This window comes from Bombina bombina, chromosome 1, assembly GCF_027579735.1.
Source record: "Bombina bombina isolate aBomBom1 chromosome 1, aBomBom1.pri, whole genome shotgun sequence".
Taxonomy (NCBI): Eukaryota; Metazoa; Chordata; class Amphibia; order Anura; family Bombinatoridae; genus Bombina; species Bombina bombina.
Window position 1 is genome coordinate 568,214,003 of NC_069499.1, and position 22,122 is coordinate 568,236,124.

The window sequence follows — 22,122 nt, forward strand, 5'->3', positions numbered from 1 at the left end:
CTATAGATGCTATTATACGTATAATCCTGGGTCACTGTCTGAAGTTTTTACGATTCTTGAAGGAAATCAGTTCTTGCTTATACGTTTTGATCTGAAGTGATAGTTTTGCAAGCCAGTCCGTACTCTTATCAGTCCCCAAGGTACCTAATTTATCCTGTTCAAATATCTGTATTTCCACCTTTACTTCTTTCAAGAAGGGTCTCCGATGGCACACAAGTAGTTTCCTGGTTGGCACCAAGAGCTCTTTGCGGCTCCCTTTGGGGGGGTTAAAGGAGTAGAATACACTGATTGGTTCAAAAATGTAAGTTTTTCACTAATGGTTTATTTAATAAACAATTCACTAACTTTGAAAAGAAGTGTTAAAAACACAGAGCCCCCTTTGGAAGTGTTATTATTCACTAATTAACTAAAGGTGTATTAACTGGAAACAGAATATTCTAAGGTTTTGGTGCTTAAGATTAATTTGATTTTAAAGAGAAGACCATAAGTTCTTTAACTGTAGAGTATTTTACATTTTAGTTTTTAAATAGCAATTGTGTCTCCTACTTTAGAATGCTCTACTGCATAGGAATTTGCACAGGTTTCACTTTGGGTATAAACAGACACTAACAGAAATGCGCATATATAGACCCAACAAGTTCTAGAGTACTTCAGTGTTTTTGTAACTTGACAAGCTGCCATTTGTTATTTAAAACTATGCTGCAGATGTATGGGCATCCTCAAAGAAGTCATAATGTGAATGTGAAAAAGCTGGCAGTGACCTTAGCATTCCTTACATTCACCGCTTGCTTAAATGCACTCACCTGCCCAGGTAGAGGTCACAGGCAGGAGATAAACAGAATAATCGCAACTGGTTATCTAGAGGTCACATTGTTAATGTCAGTGTTAGCTGTTAAGTTAGCCAAACTTGATGCAGAACAGTGGTAATGTTCCTGATCACTGAAAGTTTCAGTATAAACCCAAAATCAGCTGTAACAATTCTTTTAAAATATTTTTTTAACATTTCTCTGTGTAGGCACAGGACTTGATTTGTATACTGGCACACCTAACAGAATTACACAGACATATTCATTGTGCCTACAAAGAAAACAACTTAGCACAGTCAAGACACTTATGAGCTCAGTAAATATTTGCTATCTTTTGCCAACTTGAACATACTTTTAGTTAAACAACTTACCAAGTGTCCAGGAGGGCAATCTGGATACAGTCTGTACAGTTTCCGTTTATAGAATGTCTGAACTGCTTTTGTGCGGGCCGAGGTGCATGTATTGGCCATGGAAACTGATGTGGATTTGATACGGACCTTCTTTCTTCTTTTTATCTGCTGCTGATCCCAGAATCCATTTAAAGGGTGTGATTTTTCCTTTTGTAATCTTGTGGTACTGAAATGATGTAAAACAGTTTGCCGAGTATACAACAACAACAACAACAAAAAATAGGGGATCTGCAAAATACCATTATGGAGAAATATCCTTCCTTGAGAAACTAAGCATAGCTAAATTACATTAAATACTAAGCCACACGGGCAGAACAATCTCCCCCATTAATTTATACTTTCCTGATAAATTAATTTATTTCTTGGTAGCGAGTTCACAAGACCTTACTCTTGGGAATTACATCACTTGGCCACCAGAAGGAGGCAGACACATCCTTCACCAGAAGTATCCCTCCTACTTCCCCTGCCCTCCCAGTAGTACATATAGCTAAGTATAGAAGGAAGAAATAAGAAAGAAAAATAGTAGGATAAAGAGGTGCTAACTAGAACTGCCGCCGACATAAAAAATGGGCTGCTTTGTGGACTCTCACTACTAAGAAACAAATTAATCAGGTAAGAATAAATGATCGTTTTCTGTCTAATGGTAGTGAGTCCACGAAAAAATGGGTGGGACAAAAAGGTAAAGGCAGGCACCTATTTATCACAAACAACTGTCAGATGGACTTTCCTTCCAAAAGCTGCCTCCGGCAAGGCAAAAACATAAAGATGATCACATTTTGTAAAAGTATGCCAGTAAGTTGAAAAGAAACGGGTAGAATGAGCTACAATTCTGGCAGGCGGTTGCTGTCCTACCTCCAAGTAAGCCTTGTGAATCAAACTCTTCAATTAAGAAGCCAAAAACAGCCACAAAAAAAAAATCAATGCCCTGACCAGATCTAAATTCATTTTGGACTAGGATATAAACGAAAGGACAATAATCTCATGATTACTATTCTCAGCCGAAACCACTTTTGGTAAAAAGTTGGACAAAGTACGCAAGACAGCCTTATCATGATGAAACACCAAATAAGGTGGATCACAAGAAAGAGCTGATAATTCTGAAACTCTCCTAGCTGAGGAGATAGCCAACAAAAACAGAACCTTCCATGATAACATCTTAATATCCAAAGAATGCATAGGTTCAAATGGAGGATTTTGCAAAACTGTAAAAACCAAACTGAGACTCCATGGCAGAGAAATAGGCTTGATAACAGGTCTTATTCTAACCAGAGCCTCAACAAATGTGTGAATATCAGGGAGACAAGCTAGCTTCCTGTGCAACAAAACAGAGAGGGCAGAAATCAGACCATTAATAGAACTGTCTGACAAAGCCTTCTTTAGGCCATCCTGAAGAAATTGCAAAATACGGGGAATGCTCACAAAATGCCAAGAGTAACCCCGATTAAAAAACCCGGAAAGATATACTTTTCACACCTTGTGGTAAATCCTTCTGGTAACAGGCTTACAAGCCTGATTTAAAGTCTCAATCACAGAGTTAGAAAAACCCCTCTGGGAAAGAATTAACCATTCAATCTCCAAGCAGTTAATCTTAGATGACAGATTTTGATAAAAGAATAGTAGAGACCTTGAGCAAGCAGCTCTGGACGCTGAGGAAGGCAACATGGAGGAGCACTGGACAACCGCATTAGATAAGCATACTAATTTCTGTGAGGCCACGCTGGAGCTTTGAGAATTGCAGAAACATTCTCCTGTTTCATTAGAGTCACCACTTTGGGAAGCAGGACAATTAGAGGAAACAGGAAGACTAGATGATACGGCCAAGGAACAGCTAAGGCGTCTATCAGATACGCATAAGGGTCCATTGATCTCAACCCATATCGTGAAACCTTCTGGTTCAGACAAGACACCATCAGGTCTATTTCTGGATGGCCCAAACAGCTTACCAACTGATCGAAGGTATCCTGGTTGAGAGACCATTCCCCTGAATTTAACATCTGGCAACTAAGAAAATCTGCCTCTCAGTTGTCCACTTCTAGGATGTTAATGGCTGAATTGGTACACTGATATACCTCTGTCCAACTAAGAATGCCGGGATACCTCCTGCATCGCTAAAGAACCACGGGTACGCCCTTGATGGTTGATGTAAGCCACTGTCGTTTTAGTGTCTGACTGAAATCGAATAAAAGGAACTGGAGGGCCCTAAAGATGTAATTTTCTGATGGCCCCAGACCACTCCCCATCACTGACATCCATTGTAATTATTTCCCACTTTGGATGAATGAACCCCCATACGAGAAACCGGCCGGGAGACATCCAACAGGAAAGAGACTCTCTGACTGATGGATCCAAAGGCACTGAGACAGGTTGGAGTGATCTTTATTCCAATTGCCCCAGCATGCAAAGCCGGAGAGGCCATAAATGAAACCTTGCAAATGGCACAGCGCCCGACGCCACCACCATGAGGACCACGACCTCCATGCACTGAGCGACAGAAGGATGGGAAAGCGACTGAAGCTTCAGACAGGCTGACTGTAACTTGAGACTGTGTTGGTCTGTCAGAAATAGCTTCATAGCTACAGAGTCTAAAATGACTCCCAGAAAGCACACTCCTGTTCATGGAGTGAGAGAACTCTTACCATATTGACCTTTCAGTCATGACTGCAAAGAAGCCAGAATAGTCTCTCTGAGTGAGCAGTTTCTAAAGGCAAAGATGGAGCCTGAACCAAATCGTCCAGGTAGGGAGCCACAGCTATCCCATGAGCCCTGATCATGGCAAGAGGAACTCCCAGAACCTTTGTAAAATTCCTGGGAGCAGTAGCAAAAAGGTAGAGCTATAAACTGATTTAGTTTGTCTAGAAAAGCAAAACATAGAAACTAATGAGGATCCTTGTGGATTGGAATGTGCAAGTATGTGCCCTGAAGAACTAGAGGCAGAATAGACCTGATGGTCTCCATCTTGAAGAAAGGGACTCTTAAAATTTTGTTCAAAATCTTAAAGTCTAGAATGGGCCTGAATGTCCCCTCCTTCTTTGGGACAATGAACAGCTTGGAATGTAAACCCCTTCCCTGATCTGCCAGAGGAACTAAGACAATGACTCCCATGTCCTGCAGGTCCTTTAAACACTTAAAAAAGCAGCTCTCTTTTCTGGTCTCTTTGAAATGTGAGGCAGAAGGAATCTCTCCCGTGGAGGCAGAGACCAGAAACCTATTTGGTAACCTTGAGATACAATCTTCAGCACCCAAGGATCCATAAAAGATTGACACTAGGCCTCCTGTAAATAGACTTAATCTGCCCTTTACTGAAGAAGAATCAGGGGCGATACCTTCATGTAGGCTTATTATTTGAAGCAGACTTCTTGGTCTCAAAATGGACTTGGAGGAATCTGCCTTCTGAGAAGAAGATTTTTTCTGGTTCTTGTTCTGGCAATAGGAACAAAAACGGCTACTAAATTCTCCCTTAGGCCTAGGCTTCTTGAACTGAGGCAAAAAAGCTCCCTTGCCCCCTTTCGCAGTTGATATAATAGAGTCCAAGGCAGGGCCGAACAAGTTCTTTCTCTTGAAAGCTAGCGTTAAAAGTTGTGATTTGGAAACCATGTCAGCCGACCATGATTTTAACCAAAGAGACCACCTGGACAAGATTGCTAAAGCAGTTTTCTTAGCATTAATGAGGATAATGTGAACAACCACATCACAAAATGAAAGTTAGCCATCTTTAAGCATTAAGTACGATCCTGGATATCCTCTAAGACTAGATCATGTTTGTTTGCCCCTTGTAAGAAAGCCTTCCAAAAGGTAATCTTCAAGCTTTCTGTCCATGGGGTTCTTAAAAGAAGTACAGTCCTCCAAAAGAATAGTTCTTCTAGCTAAAATAGATATAGTACCTTCAACATTATAAATAGTTGCCACACCGCTCCAAATAAGCCTCAGGGAAAGGAAAGAACTTCTTAAAAGTAGGGGAAGGAGTAAAACGGAACTCCAGGCTTGTCCCATTCCTTGAAAAAAATATCAGAAACCAAGAAGGGAACAGGAAAAGTTTCAGGAGCCTTAGACTCTGAAAATGATATCTAAATTATTTACAGCCTTATCCTTAACTGACTTAGAGTCCTAAACTCCAGAGGTCTTCAAAACCTCCTTATCAGTATCTTAAACTATAAAAGTAACATCCTCTGTTTCCTTATCTGAATCATCAGATAATAATTCACCATACGAACAAGAAGAGATTATCTGAAAGTTGAGAAACCAGCAGGAGTACCACCTCTAGTAAAAGAGCCTGAAGAAATAGCCTTGAGTTTATGCTTACTTGCAACTTACAACACTCTCCCACTGTGTAAAAATACATTAAGCATAACATATCCTTGAGCACACCAGTCAAAGGACCATCAAAGAGATGACAGAAAGGTTGTCTTAAAAACACTCAGGACCCTCCTATGCACAAACCCGTGGAACTGTGCATAAACCTCCAGCACCTCACCTGCAACATGAAATAAAGGGGGTCCCTGGTATGGGATAAAGACTTTTAAATGTTATGTCTGGCCAAAGTGCTACTCCTGTACCTGTTTGTAGCCTGTGGACTATGTGAGATCTGGGAACTTACCCCACAAGAAGATCCCACTCCATTGCTCTTACCCTGCAGTCTGTAAATTTACAGGGTGTAGTAGAACCCCACCCTGTACTGTAACTAACAGTAGAGGAAATATTGTCAAAAGCACCTCTTCATGGACAACAGGAGGAAGCAAACTATCACACGACACCTGCTGCAGGCTTGTGACCACAACTCCAGAGAGGAGATTTATTTTGCACAGCCAGTACTCCCCTAAATCCCTCTCTTCTGTGAAATATTCATTAAAGGAGAAATTACTGGGAGGGAATGGAAAGTAATCTCTGATGTGGGGTGTATTTACCTCCTCCTGGTGGCCAGGTGATGCACTTAACAAGAGTAAGGTCTTGTGAACTCTCACCACCATTGGAAAGAAAAAGGTTGTTTCAAAATGTTTTTTTTTTGCAGAACAATAAGTTTGCAGAGGAATGACCCTCTCCACCAAAAGAGCTTTAGAAACTGTACTTGTCAGTTAGTAAACCTTAGCATGAAGTACACAACTGATACTAGTATATTAAACATTTTTTTATAAGCTTTATTTCTATGTATGAAAACTGTACAAAATCACCTTAAACACTGAAAACACAGCAATCATAGTATAACAAATGTGTCATACAGCATGAGGTAATAGGGCCTACTGTTATAAACTGAGGGAATTCTATTTGTTGCGAACTGCACCCTAGATTATCATTGTCCTTTTACAACAATACCGGTCTCACAGTAAACTTCAGGTGCCAGTCATTTATTTTGCTACCAATAAACTCACTTATTTTAAATTTTTCAGTAAAATAATATGAAACTATGCAAAACAAGTATTGGGAAACAGTCTGCAATTACAATTTAAGAAACAAAATTGGAAATCAAATTGAGTAAAATTATACTATGCTAATCAGAACAAGAAAATAAACAAGACAAGTTAACTGTGATAAAGTTTTATAAAAAGTGAGGTATGTAATCTGTATTGGTCTTTATGTATCTTACAATGCATGAAATAAACCCCCAGGTATAATGAAAACCACAAGCTAGTCAACTCACCTGTCAGGGAAGCTGCTAGCCACCCTTTTCTGGCCACAGGGCTTGAAAGAATAGTTAGGAGAGTTGTTAACAGGGACTATCAGACTACTGACCATCTCGGTCAGCCGTGCACTCTGTAAGACAAGTCAATTCCAGCAGGTTAAAATGATGTACTTTGTGAATCTTCATATTAAAAACAGAATTTATGTTTACCTGATAAATTTCTTTCTCCAACGGTGTGTCCGGTCCACGGCGTCATCCTTACTTGTGGGATATTCTCTTCCCCAACAGGAAATGGCAAAGAGCCCAGCAAAGCTGGTCACATGATCCCTCCTAGGCTCCGCCTACCCCAGTCATTCGACCGACGTTAAGGAGGAATAATAGCATAGGAGAAACCATATGGTACCGTGGTGACTGTAGTTAAAGAAAATAAATTATCAGACCTGATTAAAAAACCAGGGCGGGCCGTGGACCGGACACACCGTTGGAGAAAGAAATTTATCAGGTAAACATAAATTCTGTTTTCTCCAACATTGGTGTGTCCGGTCCACGGCGTCATCCTTACTTGTGGGAACCAATACCAAAGCTTTAGGACACGGATGAAGGGAGGGAGCAAATCAGGTCACCTAAATGGAAGGCACCACGGCTTGCAAAACCTTTCTCCCAAAAATAGCCTCAGAAGAAGCAAAAGTATCAAACTTGTAAAATTTGGTAAAAGTGTGCAGTGAAGACCAAGTCGCTGCCCTACATATCTGATCAACAGAAGCCTCGTTCTTGAAGGCCCATGTGGAAGCCACAGCCCTAGTGGAATGAGCCGTGATTCTTTCGGGAGGCTGCCGTCCGGCAGTCTCGTAAGCCAATCTGATGATGCTTTTAATCCAAAAAGAGAGAGAGGTAGAAGTTGCTTTTTGACCTCTCCTTTTACCTGAATAAACAACAAACAGGGAAGATGTTTGTCTAAAATCCTTTGTAGCATCTAAATAGAATTTTAGAGCGCGAACAACATCCAAATTGTGCAACAAGCGTTCCTTCTTTGAAACTGGTTTCGGACACAGAGAAGGTACGATAATCTCCTGGTTAATGTTTTTGTTAGAAACAACTTTTGGAAGAAAACCAGGTTTAGTACGTAAAACCACCTTATCTGCATGGAACACCAGATAAGGAGGAGAACACTGCAGAGCAGATAATTCTGAAACTCTTCTAGCAGAAGAAATTGCAACTAAAAACAAAACTTTCCAAGATAATAACTTAATATCAACGGAATGTAAGGGTTCAAACGGAACCCCCTGAAGAACTGAAAGAACTAGATTGAGACTCCAAGGAGGAGTCAAAGGTTTGTAAACAGGCTTGATTCTAACCAGAGCCTGAACAAAGGCTTGAACATCTGGCACAGCTGCCAGTTTTTTGTGAAGTAACACCGACAAGGCAGAGATCTGTCCCTTCAGGGAACTTGCCGATAATCCTTTTTCCAATCCTTCTTGAAGGAAGGATAGAATCCTAGGAATCTTAACCTTGTCCCAAGGGAATCCTTTAGATTCACACCAACAGATATATTTTTTCCAAATTTTGTGGTAAATCTTTCTAGTTACAGGCTTTCAGGCCTGAACAAGAGTATCGATAACAGAATCTGAGAAACCTCGCTTCGATAAAATCAAGCGTTCAATCTCCAAGCAGTCAGCTGGAGTGAAACCAGATTCGGATGTTCGAACGGACCCTGAACAAGAAGGTCTCGTCTCAAAGGTAGCTTCCAAGGCGGAGCCGATGACATATTCACCAGATCTGCATACCAAGTCCTGCGTGGCCACGCAGGAGCTATCAAGATCACCGACGCCCTCTCCTGATTGATCCTGGCTACCAGCCTGGGGATGAGAGGAAACGGCGGGAACACATAAGCTAGTTTGAAGGTCCAAGGTGCTACTAGTGCATCCACTAGAGCCGCCTTGGGATCCCTGGATCTGGACCCGTAGCAAGGAACTTTGAAGTTCTGACGAGAGGCCATCAGATCCATGTCTGGAATGCCCCAAAGTTGAGTGACTTGGGCAAAGATTTCCGGATGGAGTTCCCACTCCCCCGGATGCAATGTCTGACGACTCAGAAAATCCGCTTCCCAATTTTCCACTCCCGGGATGTGGATAGCAGACAGGTGGCAGGAGTGAGACTCCGCCCATAGAATAATCTTGGTCACTTCTTCCATCGCTAGGGAACTCCTTGTTCCCCCCTGATGGTTGATGTACGCAACAGTCGTCATGTTGTCTGATTGAAACCGTATGAACTTGGTCCTCGCTAGCTGAGGCCAAGCCTTGAGAGCATTGAATATCGCTCTCAGTTCCAGAATATTTATCGGTAGAAGAGATTCTTCCCGAGACCAAAGACCCTGAGCTTTCAGGGATCCCCAGACCGCGCCCCAGCCCATCAGACTGGCGTCGGTCGTGACAATGACCCACTCTGGTCTGTGGAATGTCATCCCTCGTGACAGGTTGTCCAGGGACAGCCACCAACGGAGTGAGTCTCTGGTCCTCTGATTTACTTGTATCTTTGGAGACAAGTCTGTATAGTCCCCATTCCACTGACTGAGCATGCACAGTTGTAATGGTCTTAGATGAATGCGCGCAAAAGGAACTATGTCCATTGTCGCTACCATCAACCCGATCACTTCCATGCACTGAGCTACGGAAGGAAGAGGAACGGAATGAAGTATTCGACAAGAGTCCAGAAGCTTTGTCTTTCTGGCCTCTGTTAGAAAAATCCTCATTTCTGAGGAGTCTATAATTGTTCCCAAGAAGGGAACCCTTGTTGACGGGGATAGAGAACTCTTTTCCACGTTCACTTTCCAGCCGTGCGATCTGAGAAAGGCCAGGACGATGTCCGTGTGAGCCTTTGCTCGAGGGAGGGACGACGCTTGAATCAGAATGTCGTCCAGGTAAGGTACAACTGCAATGCCCCTTGGTCTTAGCACAGCTAGAAGGGACCCTAGTACCTTTGTGAAAATCCTTGGAGCAGTGGCTAATCCGAAAGGAAGCGCCACGAACTGGTAATGTTTGTCCAGGAATGCAAACCTTAGGAACCGATGATGTTCCTTGTGGATAGGAATATGTAGATACGCATCCTTTAAATCCACCGTGGTCATGAATTGACCTTCCTGGATGGAAGGAAGGATAGTTCGAATGGTTTCCATCTTGAAAGATGGGACCTTGAGAAATTTGTTTAAGATCTTGAGATCTAGGATTGGTCTGAACGTTCCCTCTTTTTTGGGAACTATGAACAGATTGGAGTAGAACCCCATCCCTTGTTCTCTCAATGGAACAGGATGAATCACTCCCATTTTTAACAGGTCTTCTACACAATGTAAGAACGCCTGTCTTTTTATGTGGTCTGAAGACAACTGAGACCTGTGGAACCTTCCCCTTGGGGGAAGTCCCTTGAATTCCAGAAGATAACCCTGGGAGACTATTTCTAGCGCCCAAGGATCCAGAACATCTCTTGCCCAAGCCTGAGCGAAGAGAGAGAGTCTGCCCCCCACCAGATCCGGTCCCGGATCGGGGGCCGATATTTCATGCTGTCTTGGTAGCAGTGGCAGGTTTCTTTGCCTGCTTTCCCTTGTTCCAGCCTTGCATTGGTCTCCAAGCTGGCTTGGCCTGAGAAGTATTACCCTCTTGCTTAGAGGACGTAGCACCTTGGGCTGGTCCGTTTTTACGAAAGGGACGAAAATTAGGTCTATTTTTTGCCTTGAAAGGCCGATCCTGAGGAAGGGCATGGCCCTTACCCCCAGTGATATCAGAGATAATCTCTTTCAAGTCAGGACCAAACAGCGTTTTCCCCTTGAAAGGAATGTTTAGTAGCTTGTTCTTGGAAGACGCATCAGCCGACCAAGATTTCAACCAAAGCGCTCTGCGCGCCACAATAGCAAACCCAGAATTCTTAGCCGCTAACTTAGCCAATTGCAAAGAGGCGTCTAGAGTGAAAGAATTAGCCAATTTGAGAGCATTGACTCTGTCCATAATCTCCTCATAAGGAGGAGAGTCACTATCGAGCACCTTAATCAGTTCATCAAACCAGAAATATGCGGCTGTAGTGACAGGGACAATGCATGAAATGGGTTGTAGAAGGTAACCCTGCTGAACAAACATCTTTTTAAGCAAACCTTCTAATTTTTTATCCATAGGATCTTTGAAAACACAACTATCCTCTATGGGAATAGTGGTGCGTTTGTTTAAAGTAGAAACCGCTCCCTCGACCTTGGGGACTGACTGCCATAAGTCCTTTCTGGGGTCGACCATAGGAAACAATTTTTTAAATATGGGGGGAGGGACGAAAGGAATACCGGGCCTTTCCCATTCTTTATTAACAATGTCCGCCACCCGCTTGGGTATAGGAAAAGCTTCTGGGAGCCCCGGCACCTCTAGGAACTTGTCCATTTTACATAGTTTCTCTGGGATGACCAAATTTTCACAATCATCCAGAGTGGATAATACCTCCTTAAGCAAAATGCGGAGATGTTCCAATTTAAATTTAAAAGTAATCACATCAGATTCAGCCTGCTGAGAAATGTTCCCTAAATCAGTAATTTCTCCCTCAGACAAAACCTCCCTGGCTCCCTCAGATTGGGTTAGGGGCCCTTCAGAGATATTAATATCAGCGTCGTCATGCTCTTCAGTAACTAAAACAGAGCATCCACGCTTACGCTGACAAGGGTTCATTTTGGCTAAAATGTTTTTGACAGAATTATCCATTACAGCCGTTAATTGTTGCATAGTAAGGAGTATTGGCGCGCTAGATGTACTAGGGGCCTCCTGAGTGGGCAAGACTCGTGTAGACGAAGGAGGGAATGATGCAGTACCATGCTTACTCCCCTCACTTGAGGAATCATCTTGGGCATCATTGTCATTATCACATAAATCACATTTATTTAAATGAATAGGAATTCTGGCTTCCCCACATTCAGAACACAGTCTATCTGGTAGTTCAGACATGTTAAACAGGCATAAACTTGATAAGAAAGTACAAAAAACGTTTTGAAATAAAACCGTTACTGTCACTTTAAATTTTAAACTGAACACACTTTATTACTGCAATTGCGAAAAAACATGAAGGAATTGTTCAAAATTCACCAAACTTTCACCACAGTGTCTTAAAGCCTTGAAAATATTGCACACCAATTTTGGAAGCTTTAACCCTTAAAATAACGGAACCGGAGCCGTTTTAAGCTTTAACCCCTTTACAGTCCCTGGTATCTGCTTTGCTGAGACCCAACCAAACCCAAGGGGAATACGATACCAAATGATGCCTTCAGAAGTCTTTTATCAGTATCAGAGCTCCTCTCACATGCGACTGCATGCCATGCCTCTCAAAAACAAGTGCGCAACACCGGCGCGAAAATGAGACTCTGCCTATGCTTTGGGAAAGCCCCTAAAGAATAAGGTGTCTAAAACAGTGCCTGCCGATATAATTATATCAAAATACCCAGAATAAATGATTCCTCAAGGCTAAATAAGTGTTAATATCAATCGATTTAGCCCAAAAAATGTCTACAGTCTAAATAAGCCCTTGTGAAGCCCTTATTTACAATCGTAATAAACATGGCTTACCGGATCCCATAGGGAAAATGACAGCTTCCAGCATTACATCGTCTTGTTAGAATGTGTCATACCTCAAGCAGCAAAGGACTGCAAACTGTTCCCCCAACTGAAGTTAATGCTCTCAACAGTCCTGTGTGGAACAGCCATGGATTTTAGTTACGGTTGCTAAAATCATTTTCCTCATACAAACAGAATTCTTCATCTCTTTTCTGTTTCTGAGTAAATAGTACGTACCAGCACTATTTGAAAATAACAAACTCTTGATTGAATAATGAAAAACTACAGTTAAACACTAAAAAACTCTAAGCCATCTCCGTGGAGATGTTGCCTGTACAACGGCAAAGAGAATGACTGGGGTAGGCGGAGCCTAGGAGGGATCATGTGACCAGCTTTGCTGGGCTCTTTGCCATTTCCTGTTGGGGAAGAGAATATCCCACAAGTAAGGATGACGCCGTGGACCGGACACACCTATGTTGGAGAAAGGTATTACACTTCACACTCAAAAGAAAATATATGGAATAAAGCCCTACTTCTAGGGAAACATTTAATTCAAGCCAAACGCTCTTTACAAAGCTGTAACACTCAAAAGAATTATTCTAATTGTTAAATCAAAATGTTAGTAAACACGCAGCTCTACATTCTAGGCATCAAAATATGTGTCCGTTTCTGAAACCATCTATTAAACCAGTCTTTCCACAAATCTTAAAAACCATTCTGCAATGCTTTTTCAGACTTTTTTCTGCGTGAGTGAGCTCTGCAATTTATTAAGCAGCCCCTTGCACAACATTCTGAGAAGCTTGGTAAGGGAGATGGGATGATTGATTTATTGTTAATAAGTAACATTATTAACCTCCATGCTACACATACACACAAAAGAGCATTGTATGTGCAGATGCAGATTTCATGTTTGCAAACACTCCTCTCAATTACAGTATTGGTTTTTAAAAAGTAATTAAAGAGACAGTAAACTCCTTGAAATTTTAAATATAAAAGGTTTAGTTATGCACAGTAAAACTGCAATATACTCAAATTTTTTATGTTGCCCCTTTTTCGTGTAATTTAGCTCTGAAAAATGGCTTTTGTAATTTAAAATGGAAAAAAGCATCCAAGCTGCAATATATCTGACCAAGCAAATACAGTTAGCCTTTAAAGGACAAATAAAATAGCACACAATGAGTAATAATAGCAATAATGTTTGTGAAAATAGTTAGTAAAGAGTCTTAAATGGTTCCATACTATGCTTCCTGGATAGTGGCCAACAGGGGGAGAATTCAGAAAGCCATTTTTATGAAGTAATGTGCAGTAAACAGAAAATAATAATGGTTATGAGAACATAAAATATCATAAGGTCAAGAAAACAATCAGATAAAACGAAATTACTTTTCTGATTGAATGAGATGTTTCTCATTTTCCCCATCCAATTAAAACAATAACTATATTGTAAATTTGGCCACTGGGTACATTGTGTGCATTTTGTTAAACTGCAGGCCTCTTTCCTTTTTACACTGGGTCATTTTACTAGCAACATTTTCAGGAGTTGGCTGCTTAAAGGGACACTGAACCCAATTGTTTTCTTTCGTGATTCAGATAGAGCATGCAATTTTAAGCAACTTTCTAATTTACTCCTATTATCAAATGTTCTTCATTCTCTTGGTATCTTTATTTGAAATGCAAGAATGTTAGTTTAAATGCCGGTCCATTTTTGGTGAACAACCTGGGTTGTATTTGCTGATTGGTGGATAAATTCATCCACCAATAAAAAAGTGCTGTCCAGAGGTCTAAACCAAAAAAAAACAGAATTTATGTTTACCTGATAAATTACTTTCTCCAACGGTGTGTCCGGTCCACGGCGTCATCCTTACTTGTGGGATATTCTCTTCCCCAACAGGAAATGGCAAAGAGCCCAGCAAAGCTGGTCACATGATCCCTCCTAGGCTCCGCCTACCCCAGTCATTCGACCGACGTTAAGGAGGAATATTTGCATAGGAGAAACCATATGGTACCGTGGTGACTGTATTTAAAGAAAATAAATTATCAGACCTGATTAAAAAAACCAGGGCGGGCCGTGGACCGGACACACCGTTGGAGAAAGTAATTTATCAGGTAAACATAAATTCTGTTTTCTCCAACATAGGTGTGTCCGGTCCACGGCGTCATCCTTACTTGTGGGAACCAATACCAAAGCTTTAGGACACGGATGAAGGGAGGGAGCAAATCAGGTCACCTAAATGGAAGGCACCACGGCTTGCAAAACCTTTCTCCCAAAAATAGCCTCAGAAGAAGCAAAAGTATCAAACTTGTAAAATTTGGTAAAAGTGTGCAGTGAAGACCAAGTCGCTGCCCTACATATCTGATCAACAGAAGCCTCGTTCTTGAAGGCCCATGTGGAAGCCACAGCCCTAGTGGAATGAGCTGTGATTCTTTCGGGAGGCTGCCGTCCGGCAGTCTCGTAAGCCAATCTGATGATGCTTTTAATCCAAAAAGAGAGAGAGGTAGAAGTTGCTTTTTGACCTCTCCTTTTACCGGAATAAACAACAAACAAGGAAGATGTTTGTCTAAAATCCTTTGTAGCATCCAAATAGAATTTTAGAGCGCGAACAACATCCAAATTGTGCAACAAACGTTCCTTCTTTGAAACTGGTTTCGGACACAGATAAGGTACGATAATCTCCTGGTTAATGTTTTTGTTAGAAACAACTTTTGGAAGAAAACCAGGTTTAGTACGTAAAACCACCTTATCTGCATGGAACACCAGATAAGGAGGAGAACACTGCAGAGCAGATAATTCTGAAACTCTTCTGGCAGAAGAAATTGCAACTAAAAACAAAACTTTCCAAGATAATAACTTAATATCAACGGAATGCAAGGGTTCAAACGGAACCCCCTGAAGAACTGAAAGAACTAAATTGAGACTCCAAGGAGGAGTCAAAGTTTTGTAAACAGGCTTAATTCTAACCAGAGCCTGAACAAAGGCTTGAACATCTGGCACAGCAGCCAGTTTTTTGTGAAGTAACACCGACAAGGCAGAAATCTGTCCCTTCAGGGAACTTGCAGATAATCCCTTTTCCAATCCTTCTTGAAGGAAGGATAGAATCCTAGGAATCTTAACCTTGTCCCAAGGGAATCCTTTAGATTCACACCAACAGATATATTTTTTCCAAATTTTGTGGTAAATCTTTCTAGTTACAGGCTTTCTGGCCTGAACAAGAGTATCGATAACAGAATCTGAGAACCCTCGCTTCGATAAAATCAAGCGTTCAATCTCCAAGCAGTCAGCTGGAGTGAAACCAGATTCGGATGTTCGAACGGACCCTGAACAAGAAGGTCTCGTCTCAAAGGTAGCTTCCAAGGTGGAGCCGATGACATATTCACCAGATCTGCATACCAAGTCCTGCGTGGCCACGCAGGAGCTATCAAGATCACCGACGCCCTCTCCTGATTGATCCTGGCTACCAGCCTGGGGATGAGAGGAAACGGCGGGAACACATAAGCTAGTTTGAAGGTCCAAGGTGCTACTAGTGCATCCACTAGAGCCGCCTTGGGATCCCTGGATCTGGACCCGTAGCAAGGAACTTTGAAGTTCTGACGAGAGGCCATCAGATCCATGTCTGGAATGCCCCACAGCTGACTGACTTGGGCAAAGATTTCCGGATGGAGTTCCCACTCCCCCGGATGCAATGTCTGACGACTCAGAAAATCCGCTTCCCAATTTTCCACTCCTGGGATGTGGATAGCAGACAGGTGGCAGGAGTGAGACTCCGCCCATAGAATGATTTTGGTCACTTCTTCCATCGCTAGGGAACTCCTTGTTCCCCCCTGATGGTTGATGTACGCAACAGTTGTCATGTTGTCTGATTGAAACCGTATGAACTTGGCCCTCGCTAGCTGAGGCCAAGCCTTGAGAGCATTGAATATCGCTCTCAGTTCCAGAATATTTATCGGTAGAAGAGATTCTTCCCGAGACCAAAGACCCTGAGCTTTCAGGGATCCCCAGACCGCGCCCCAGCCCATCAGACTGGCGTCGGTCGTGACAATGACCCACTCTGGTCTGCGGAATGTCATCCCTTGTGACAGGTTGTCCAGGGACAGCCACCAACGGAGTGAGTCTCTGGTCCTCTGATTTACTTGTATCTTCGGAGACAAGTCTGTATAGTCCCCAGTCCACTGACTGAGCATGCACAGTTGTAATGGTCTTAGATGAATGCGCGCAAAAGGAACTATGTCCATTGCCGCTACCATCAACCCGATCACTTCCATGCACTGAGCTATGGAAGGAAGAGGAACGGAATGAAGTATCCGACAAGAGTCTAGAAGTTTTGTTTTTCTGGCCTCTGTCAGAAAAATCCTCATTTCTAAGGAGTCTATTATTGTTCCCAAGAAGGGAACCCTTGTTGACGGGGATAGAGAACTCTTTTCCACGTTCACTTTCCATCCGTGAGATCTGAGAAAGGCCAGGACAATGTCCGTGTGAGCCTTTGCTTGAGGAAGGGACGACGCTTGAATCAGAATGTCGTCCAAGTAAGGTACTACAGCAATGCCCCTTGGTCTTAGCACAGCTAGAAGGGACCCTAGTACCTTTGTGAAAATCCTTGGAGCAGTGGCTAATCCGAAAGGAAGCGCCACAAACTGGTAATGTTTGTCCAGGAATGCGAACCTTAGGAACCGATGATGTTCCTTGTGGATAGGAATATGTAGATACGCATCCTTTAAATCCACCGTGGTCATGAATTGACCTTCCTGGATGGAAGGAAGAATAGTTCGAATGGTTTCCATCTTGAACGATGGAACCTTGAGAAACTTGTTTAAGATCTTGAGATCTAAGATTGGTCTGAACGTTCCCTCTTTTTTGGGAACTATGAACAGATTGGAGTAGAACCCCATCCCTTGTTCTCTTAATGGAACAGGATGAATCACTCCCATTTTTAACAGGTCTTCTACACAATGTAAGAATGCCTGTCTTTTTATGTGGTCTGAAGACAACTGAGACCTGTGGAACCTCCCCCTTGGGGGAAGTCCCTTGAATTCCAGAAGATAACCTTGGGAGACTATTTCTAGCGCCCAAGGATCCAGAACATCTCTTGCCCAAGCCTGAGCGAAGAGAGAGAGTCTGCCCCCCACCAGATCCGGTCCCGGATCGGGGGCCAACATTTCATGCTGTCTTGGTAGCAGTGGCAGGTTTCTTGGCCTGCTTTCCCTTGTTCCAGCCTTGCATTGGTCTCCAAGCTGGCTTGGCTTGAGAAGTATTACCCTCTTTCTTAGAGGACGTAGCACCTTGGGCTGGTCCGTTTCTACGAAAGGGACGAAAATTAGGTTTATTTTTTGCCTTGAAAGGCCGATCCTGAGGAAGGGCGTGGCCCTTACCCCCAGTGATATCAGAGATAATCTCTTTCAAGTCAGGGCCAAACAGCGTTTTCCCCTTGAAAGGAATGTTAAGTAGCTTGTTCTTGGAAGACGCATCAGCCGACCAAGATTTCAACCAAAGCGCTCTGCGCGCCACAATAGCAAACCCAGAATTCTTAGCCGCTAACCTAGCCAATTGCAAAGTGGCGTCTAGGGTGAAAGAATTAGCCAATTTGAGAGCATTGATTCTGTCCATAATCTCCTCAAAAGGAGGAGAATCACTATCGACCGCCTTTATCAGATCATCGAACCAGAAACATGCGGCTGTAGCGACAGGGACAATGCATGAAATTGGTTGTAGAAGGTAACCTTGCTGAACAAACATCTTTTTAAGCAAACCTTCTAATTTTTTATCCATAGGATCTTTGAAAGCACAACTATCCTCTATGGGTATAGTGGTGCGTTTGTTTAAAGTGGAAACCGCTCCCTCGACCTTGGGGACTGTCTGCCATAAGTCCTTTCTGGGGTCGACCATAGGAAACAATTTTTTAAATATGGGGGGAGGGACGAAAGGAATACCGGGCCTTTCCCATTCCTTATTAACAATGTCCGCCACCCGCTTGGGTATAGGAAAAGCTTCTGGAAGCCCCGGCACCTCTAGGAACTTGTCCATTTTACATAGTTTCTCTGGGATGACCAACTTGTCACAATCATCCAAAGTGGATAATACCTCCTTAAGCAGAATGCGGAGATGTTCCAACTTAAATTTAAATGCAATCACATCAGGTTCAGCCTGTTGAGAAATGTTCCCTGAATCAGTAATTTCTCCCTCAGACAAAACCTCCCTGGCCCCATCAGACTGGGTTAGGGGCCCTTCGGAAATATTATTATCAGCGTCGTCATGCTCTTCAGTATCTAAAACAGAGCAGCCGCGCTTACGCTGATAAGTGTTCATTTTGGCTAAAATGTTTTTGACAGAATTATCCATTACAGCCGTTAATTGTTGCATAGTAAGGAGTATTGGCGCGCTAGATGTACTAGGGGCCTCCTGAGTGGGCAAGACTCGTGTAGACGAAGGAGGGAATGATGCAGTACCATGCTTACTCCCCTCACTTGAGGAATCATCTTGGGCATCATTGTCATTATCACATAAATCACATTTATTTAAATGAATAGGAATTCTGGCTTCCCCACATTCAGAACACAGTCTATCTGGTAGTTCAGACATGTTAAACAGGCATAAACTTGATAACAAAGTACAAAAAACGTTTTAAAATAAAACCGTTACTGTCACTTTAAATTTTAAACTGAACACACTTTATTACTGCAATTGCGAAAAAACATGAAGGAATTGTTCAAAATTCACCAAAGTGTCTTAAAGTCTTAAAAGTATTGCACACCAAATTTGGAAGCTTTAACCCTTAAAATAACGGAACCGGAGCCGTTTTGAACTTTAACCCCTTTACAGTCCCTGGTATCTGCTTTGCTGAGACCCAACCAAGCCCAAAGGGGAATACGATACCAAATGACGCCTTCAGAAAGTCTTTTCTAAGTATCAGAGCTCCTCTCACATGCGACTGCATGCCATGCCTCTCAAAAACAAGTGCGCAACACCGGCGCGAAAATGAGGCTCTGCTTATGCTTTGGGAAAGCCCCTAAAGAATAAGGTGTCTAATACAGTGCCTGCCGATATTATTATATCAAAATACCCAGATAAAATGATTCCTCAAGGCTAAATATGTGTTAATAATGAATCGATTTAGCCCAGAAAAAGTCTACAGTCTTAATAAGCCCTTGTGAAGCCCTTATTTACTTGCTGAATAAACATGGCTTACCGGATCCCATAGGGAAAATGACAGCTTCCAGCATTACATCGTCTTGTTAGAATGTGTCATACCTCAAGCAGCAAGAGACTGCACACTGTTCCCCCAACTGAAGTTAATTGCTCTCAACAGTCCTGTGTGGAACAGCCATGGATTTTAGTGACGGTTGCTAAAATCATTTTCCTCATACAAACAGAAATCTTCATCTCTTTTCTGTTTCTGAGTAAATAGTACATACCAGCACTATTTCAAAATAACAAACTCTTGATTGAATAATAAAAACTACAGTTAAACACTAAAAAACTCTAAGCCATCTCCGTGGAGATGTTGCCTGTACAACGGCAAAGAGAATGACTGGGGTAGGCGGAGCCTAGGAGGGATCATGTGACCAGCTTTGCTGGGCTCTTTGCCATTTCCTGTTGGGGAAGAGAATATCCCACAAGTAAGGATGACGCCGTGGACCGGACACACCTATGTTGGAGAAAAAAGAAACTTAGATGCCTTCTTTTTCAAATAAAGATAGCAAGAGAACAAAGAAAATTTGATAACAGGAGTAAATTAGAAAGTTGCTTAAAATTGCATGCTCTATCTGAATCACAAAAGAAAAATTTGGGTTCAGTGTCCCTTTAACTGCAGATCAAGTATACACTTGTCAAGCACCTTTTCAATAGGTTTATCACATTGCCTTTGCTCTGGCCAGTTATAGACAGTTATAAAAGAGATCATGCACTCATCTAACTAATTGCTGTGTGGTATGAAAGGTCAGTGAAGGAAGAGTACTTATAGGGACATTGTACACTAGATTTTTCTGTGCATAAATGTTTTGCAGTCTGATCCATTTATATAGCCCATCTGGGAATGTTTTTGTAAAATGTATAGTTTTGCTTTTTTCCAACATCTGTTTTTCCACAGAATAACAAATCTAGTGCAACTATAGTACTTCATTTTAGGCTCCTTTGACATCAACTTCCAGCACACCTTGCATATCACCCCAGACCATAAACCCAATGTGTCAAACACAATTACTTAGCTATTAGAGAGAGGTAGAAAGGTGAAACTTTGCTAGCTCAGCACAGAAAGCATTGCCAAGCTGCAGCAAAGCAGAAGTTAAACTTTAATTTAGAAAAAGCATTTGGCATTGGATACATTGCACCTGATCAAGGAGGGGAAATAACTTCACAAGTATGTGAATTACAATGACATGTCTCCATGGGGCTCAAGTTATTCTACTTTACCTGTTTTTCTATGTTTCTTAAGAGCAAAGTTGGACTGCTTGGCGACATTTCTAATTCCTTTGCTGGTGACAGATTTGTTCCTTCTGGGGGTCTCAGAAGCCTCCCTGCAGGGCTCAATAAAGTGCTTGGATCTAGCAGATGTGACTCCTGCCCAAAAATGCCTTTAGAGGGTTCCTCAAACATCACTGTTCCCTAGGATACGGCAATAAAAAGGTCTGGTTAAGCAGCAGACACAGACTTTAACCTTCTACTGTAACAAAGATAATTTTGGCAGGTCAGGAGTTAATCTCAACCTCTTGGCTTCCAGAAAGGACTTCAGCACATTGCATAGCAACACATTACATCTCAGTGTGTAGCAAATAGGCTAAAGGTAGACAGTCTCGTAGAACAAAAATATGAATGCTAAGTCTACTTTCGACTTGTATTTATCTTACAGAGGCGCATGTTGTTCTGTACATGATTTATTGTTTTTGCTCTTCTAATATTCTGGAAAGCTTTCTCTTGTTTTATGTAAACTTGTAAAGGGTTCTTTTGCAGCAAACATGAAAATTATATATATATATATATATATATATATATATATATATATATATATATATATATATCTTATTTAATTTATTAAAAAGTGGCACATACTAAAAACATATTTAAGGGACATTAAACACTAAATAAATGTTAGAAAGAATGAAGTATTCAAAGAATATATTAGTCTGGGAATAACATATAGATGTATTTTTTTAAATTGTTTTAGCTACTTAAACATTGACAAAACAGAATTTATACTTACCTATACATTTCTTAATTTCGGAAGAGTCTATGGCCTCTATTTATCAAGCTGTCTGCTTACCTGCATTCGACGGCCCCAATACGCTCGCCTAAGATCGCCTAACATCGCCGCTGCGGACCTGAATACGTTCGCCAAATTTATCAAGAAAGCTGTCAAAAAGCTGCGCACCAAGTACGGTGTGATGAGCAGCGGACTGTTAACTAACAGTCATCGATCTCGCTGCTCTTCAGCTTATTCGCAGCTTTCTTGCTATACTGTCACTAAGCACCCACACTATACTATACTGTTTTACCCCCTAAACCGCCGCTCCCGGACCCCGCCGCAACTATAATAAATATATGAACCCCTAAACCGCCGCTTCCGGCCCCCGCCGACACCTACATTATACCTATTAACCCCTAATCTGCCACCCCTATACCGCCGCCACCTACATAAAGTTATTAACCCCTATCCTGCCAATCCCGGACCCCGCCGCAACTAAATAAATTGTTTAACCCCTAAACCGCCGCTAATAGTTACATTGTAGCTATTTTA

General features: G+C 42.1%; 1 protein-coding gene across 3 annotated transcripts in view; it reads right to left on the minus strand.

Moving 5' to 3' along the window:
• KANSL1L (KAT8 regulatory NSL complex subunit 1 like) overlaps positions 1 to 22,122 on the minus strand; it is a 406,715-nt gene that overhangs the window by 281,978 nt on the left and 102,615 nt on the right. For all 3 annotated transcript variants that reach the window (XM_053698780.1, XM_053698779.1, XM_053698781.1), the window contains exons 4-6: positions 20,802 to 20,993; positions 6,849 to 6,961; positions 1,178 to 1,382 (exon numbers count right to left, since the gene is read on the minus strand). In XM_053698780.1, coding sequence (XP_053554755.1) covers positions 1,178 to 1,382; positions 6,849 to 6,961; positions 20,802 to 20,993 — 510 coding nt within the window. The remainder of the gene's footprint in view (positions 1 to 1,177; positions 1,383 to 6,848; positions 6,962 to 20,801; positions 20,994 to 22,122) is intronic.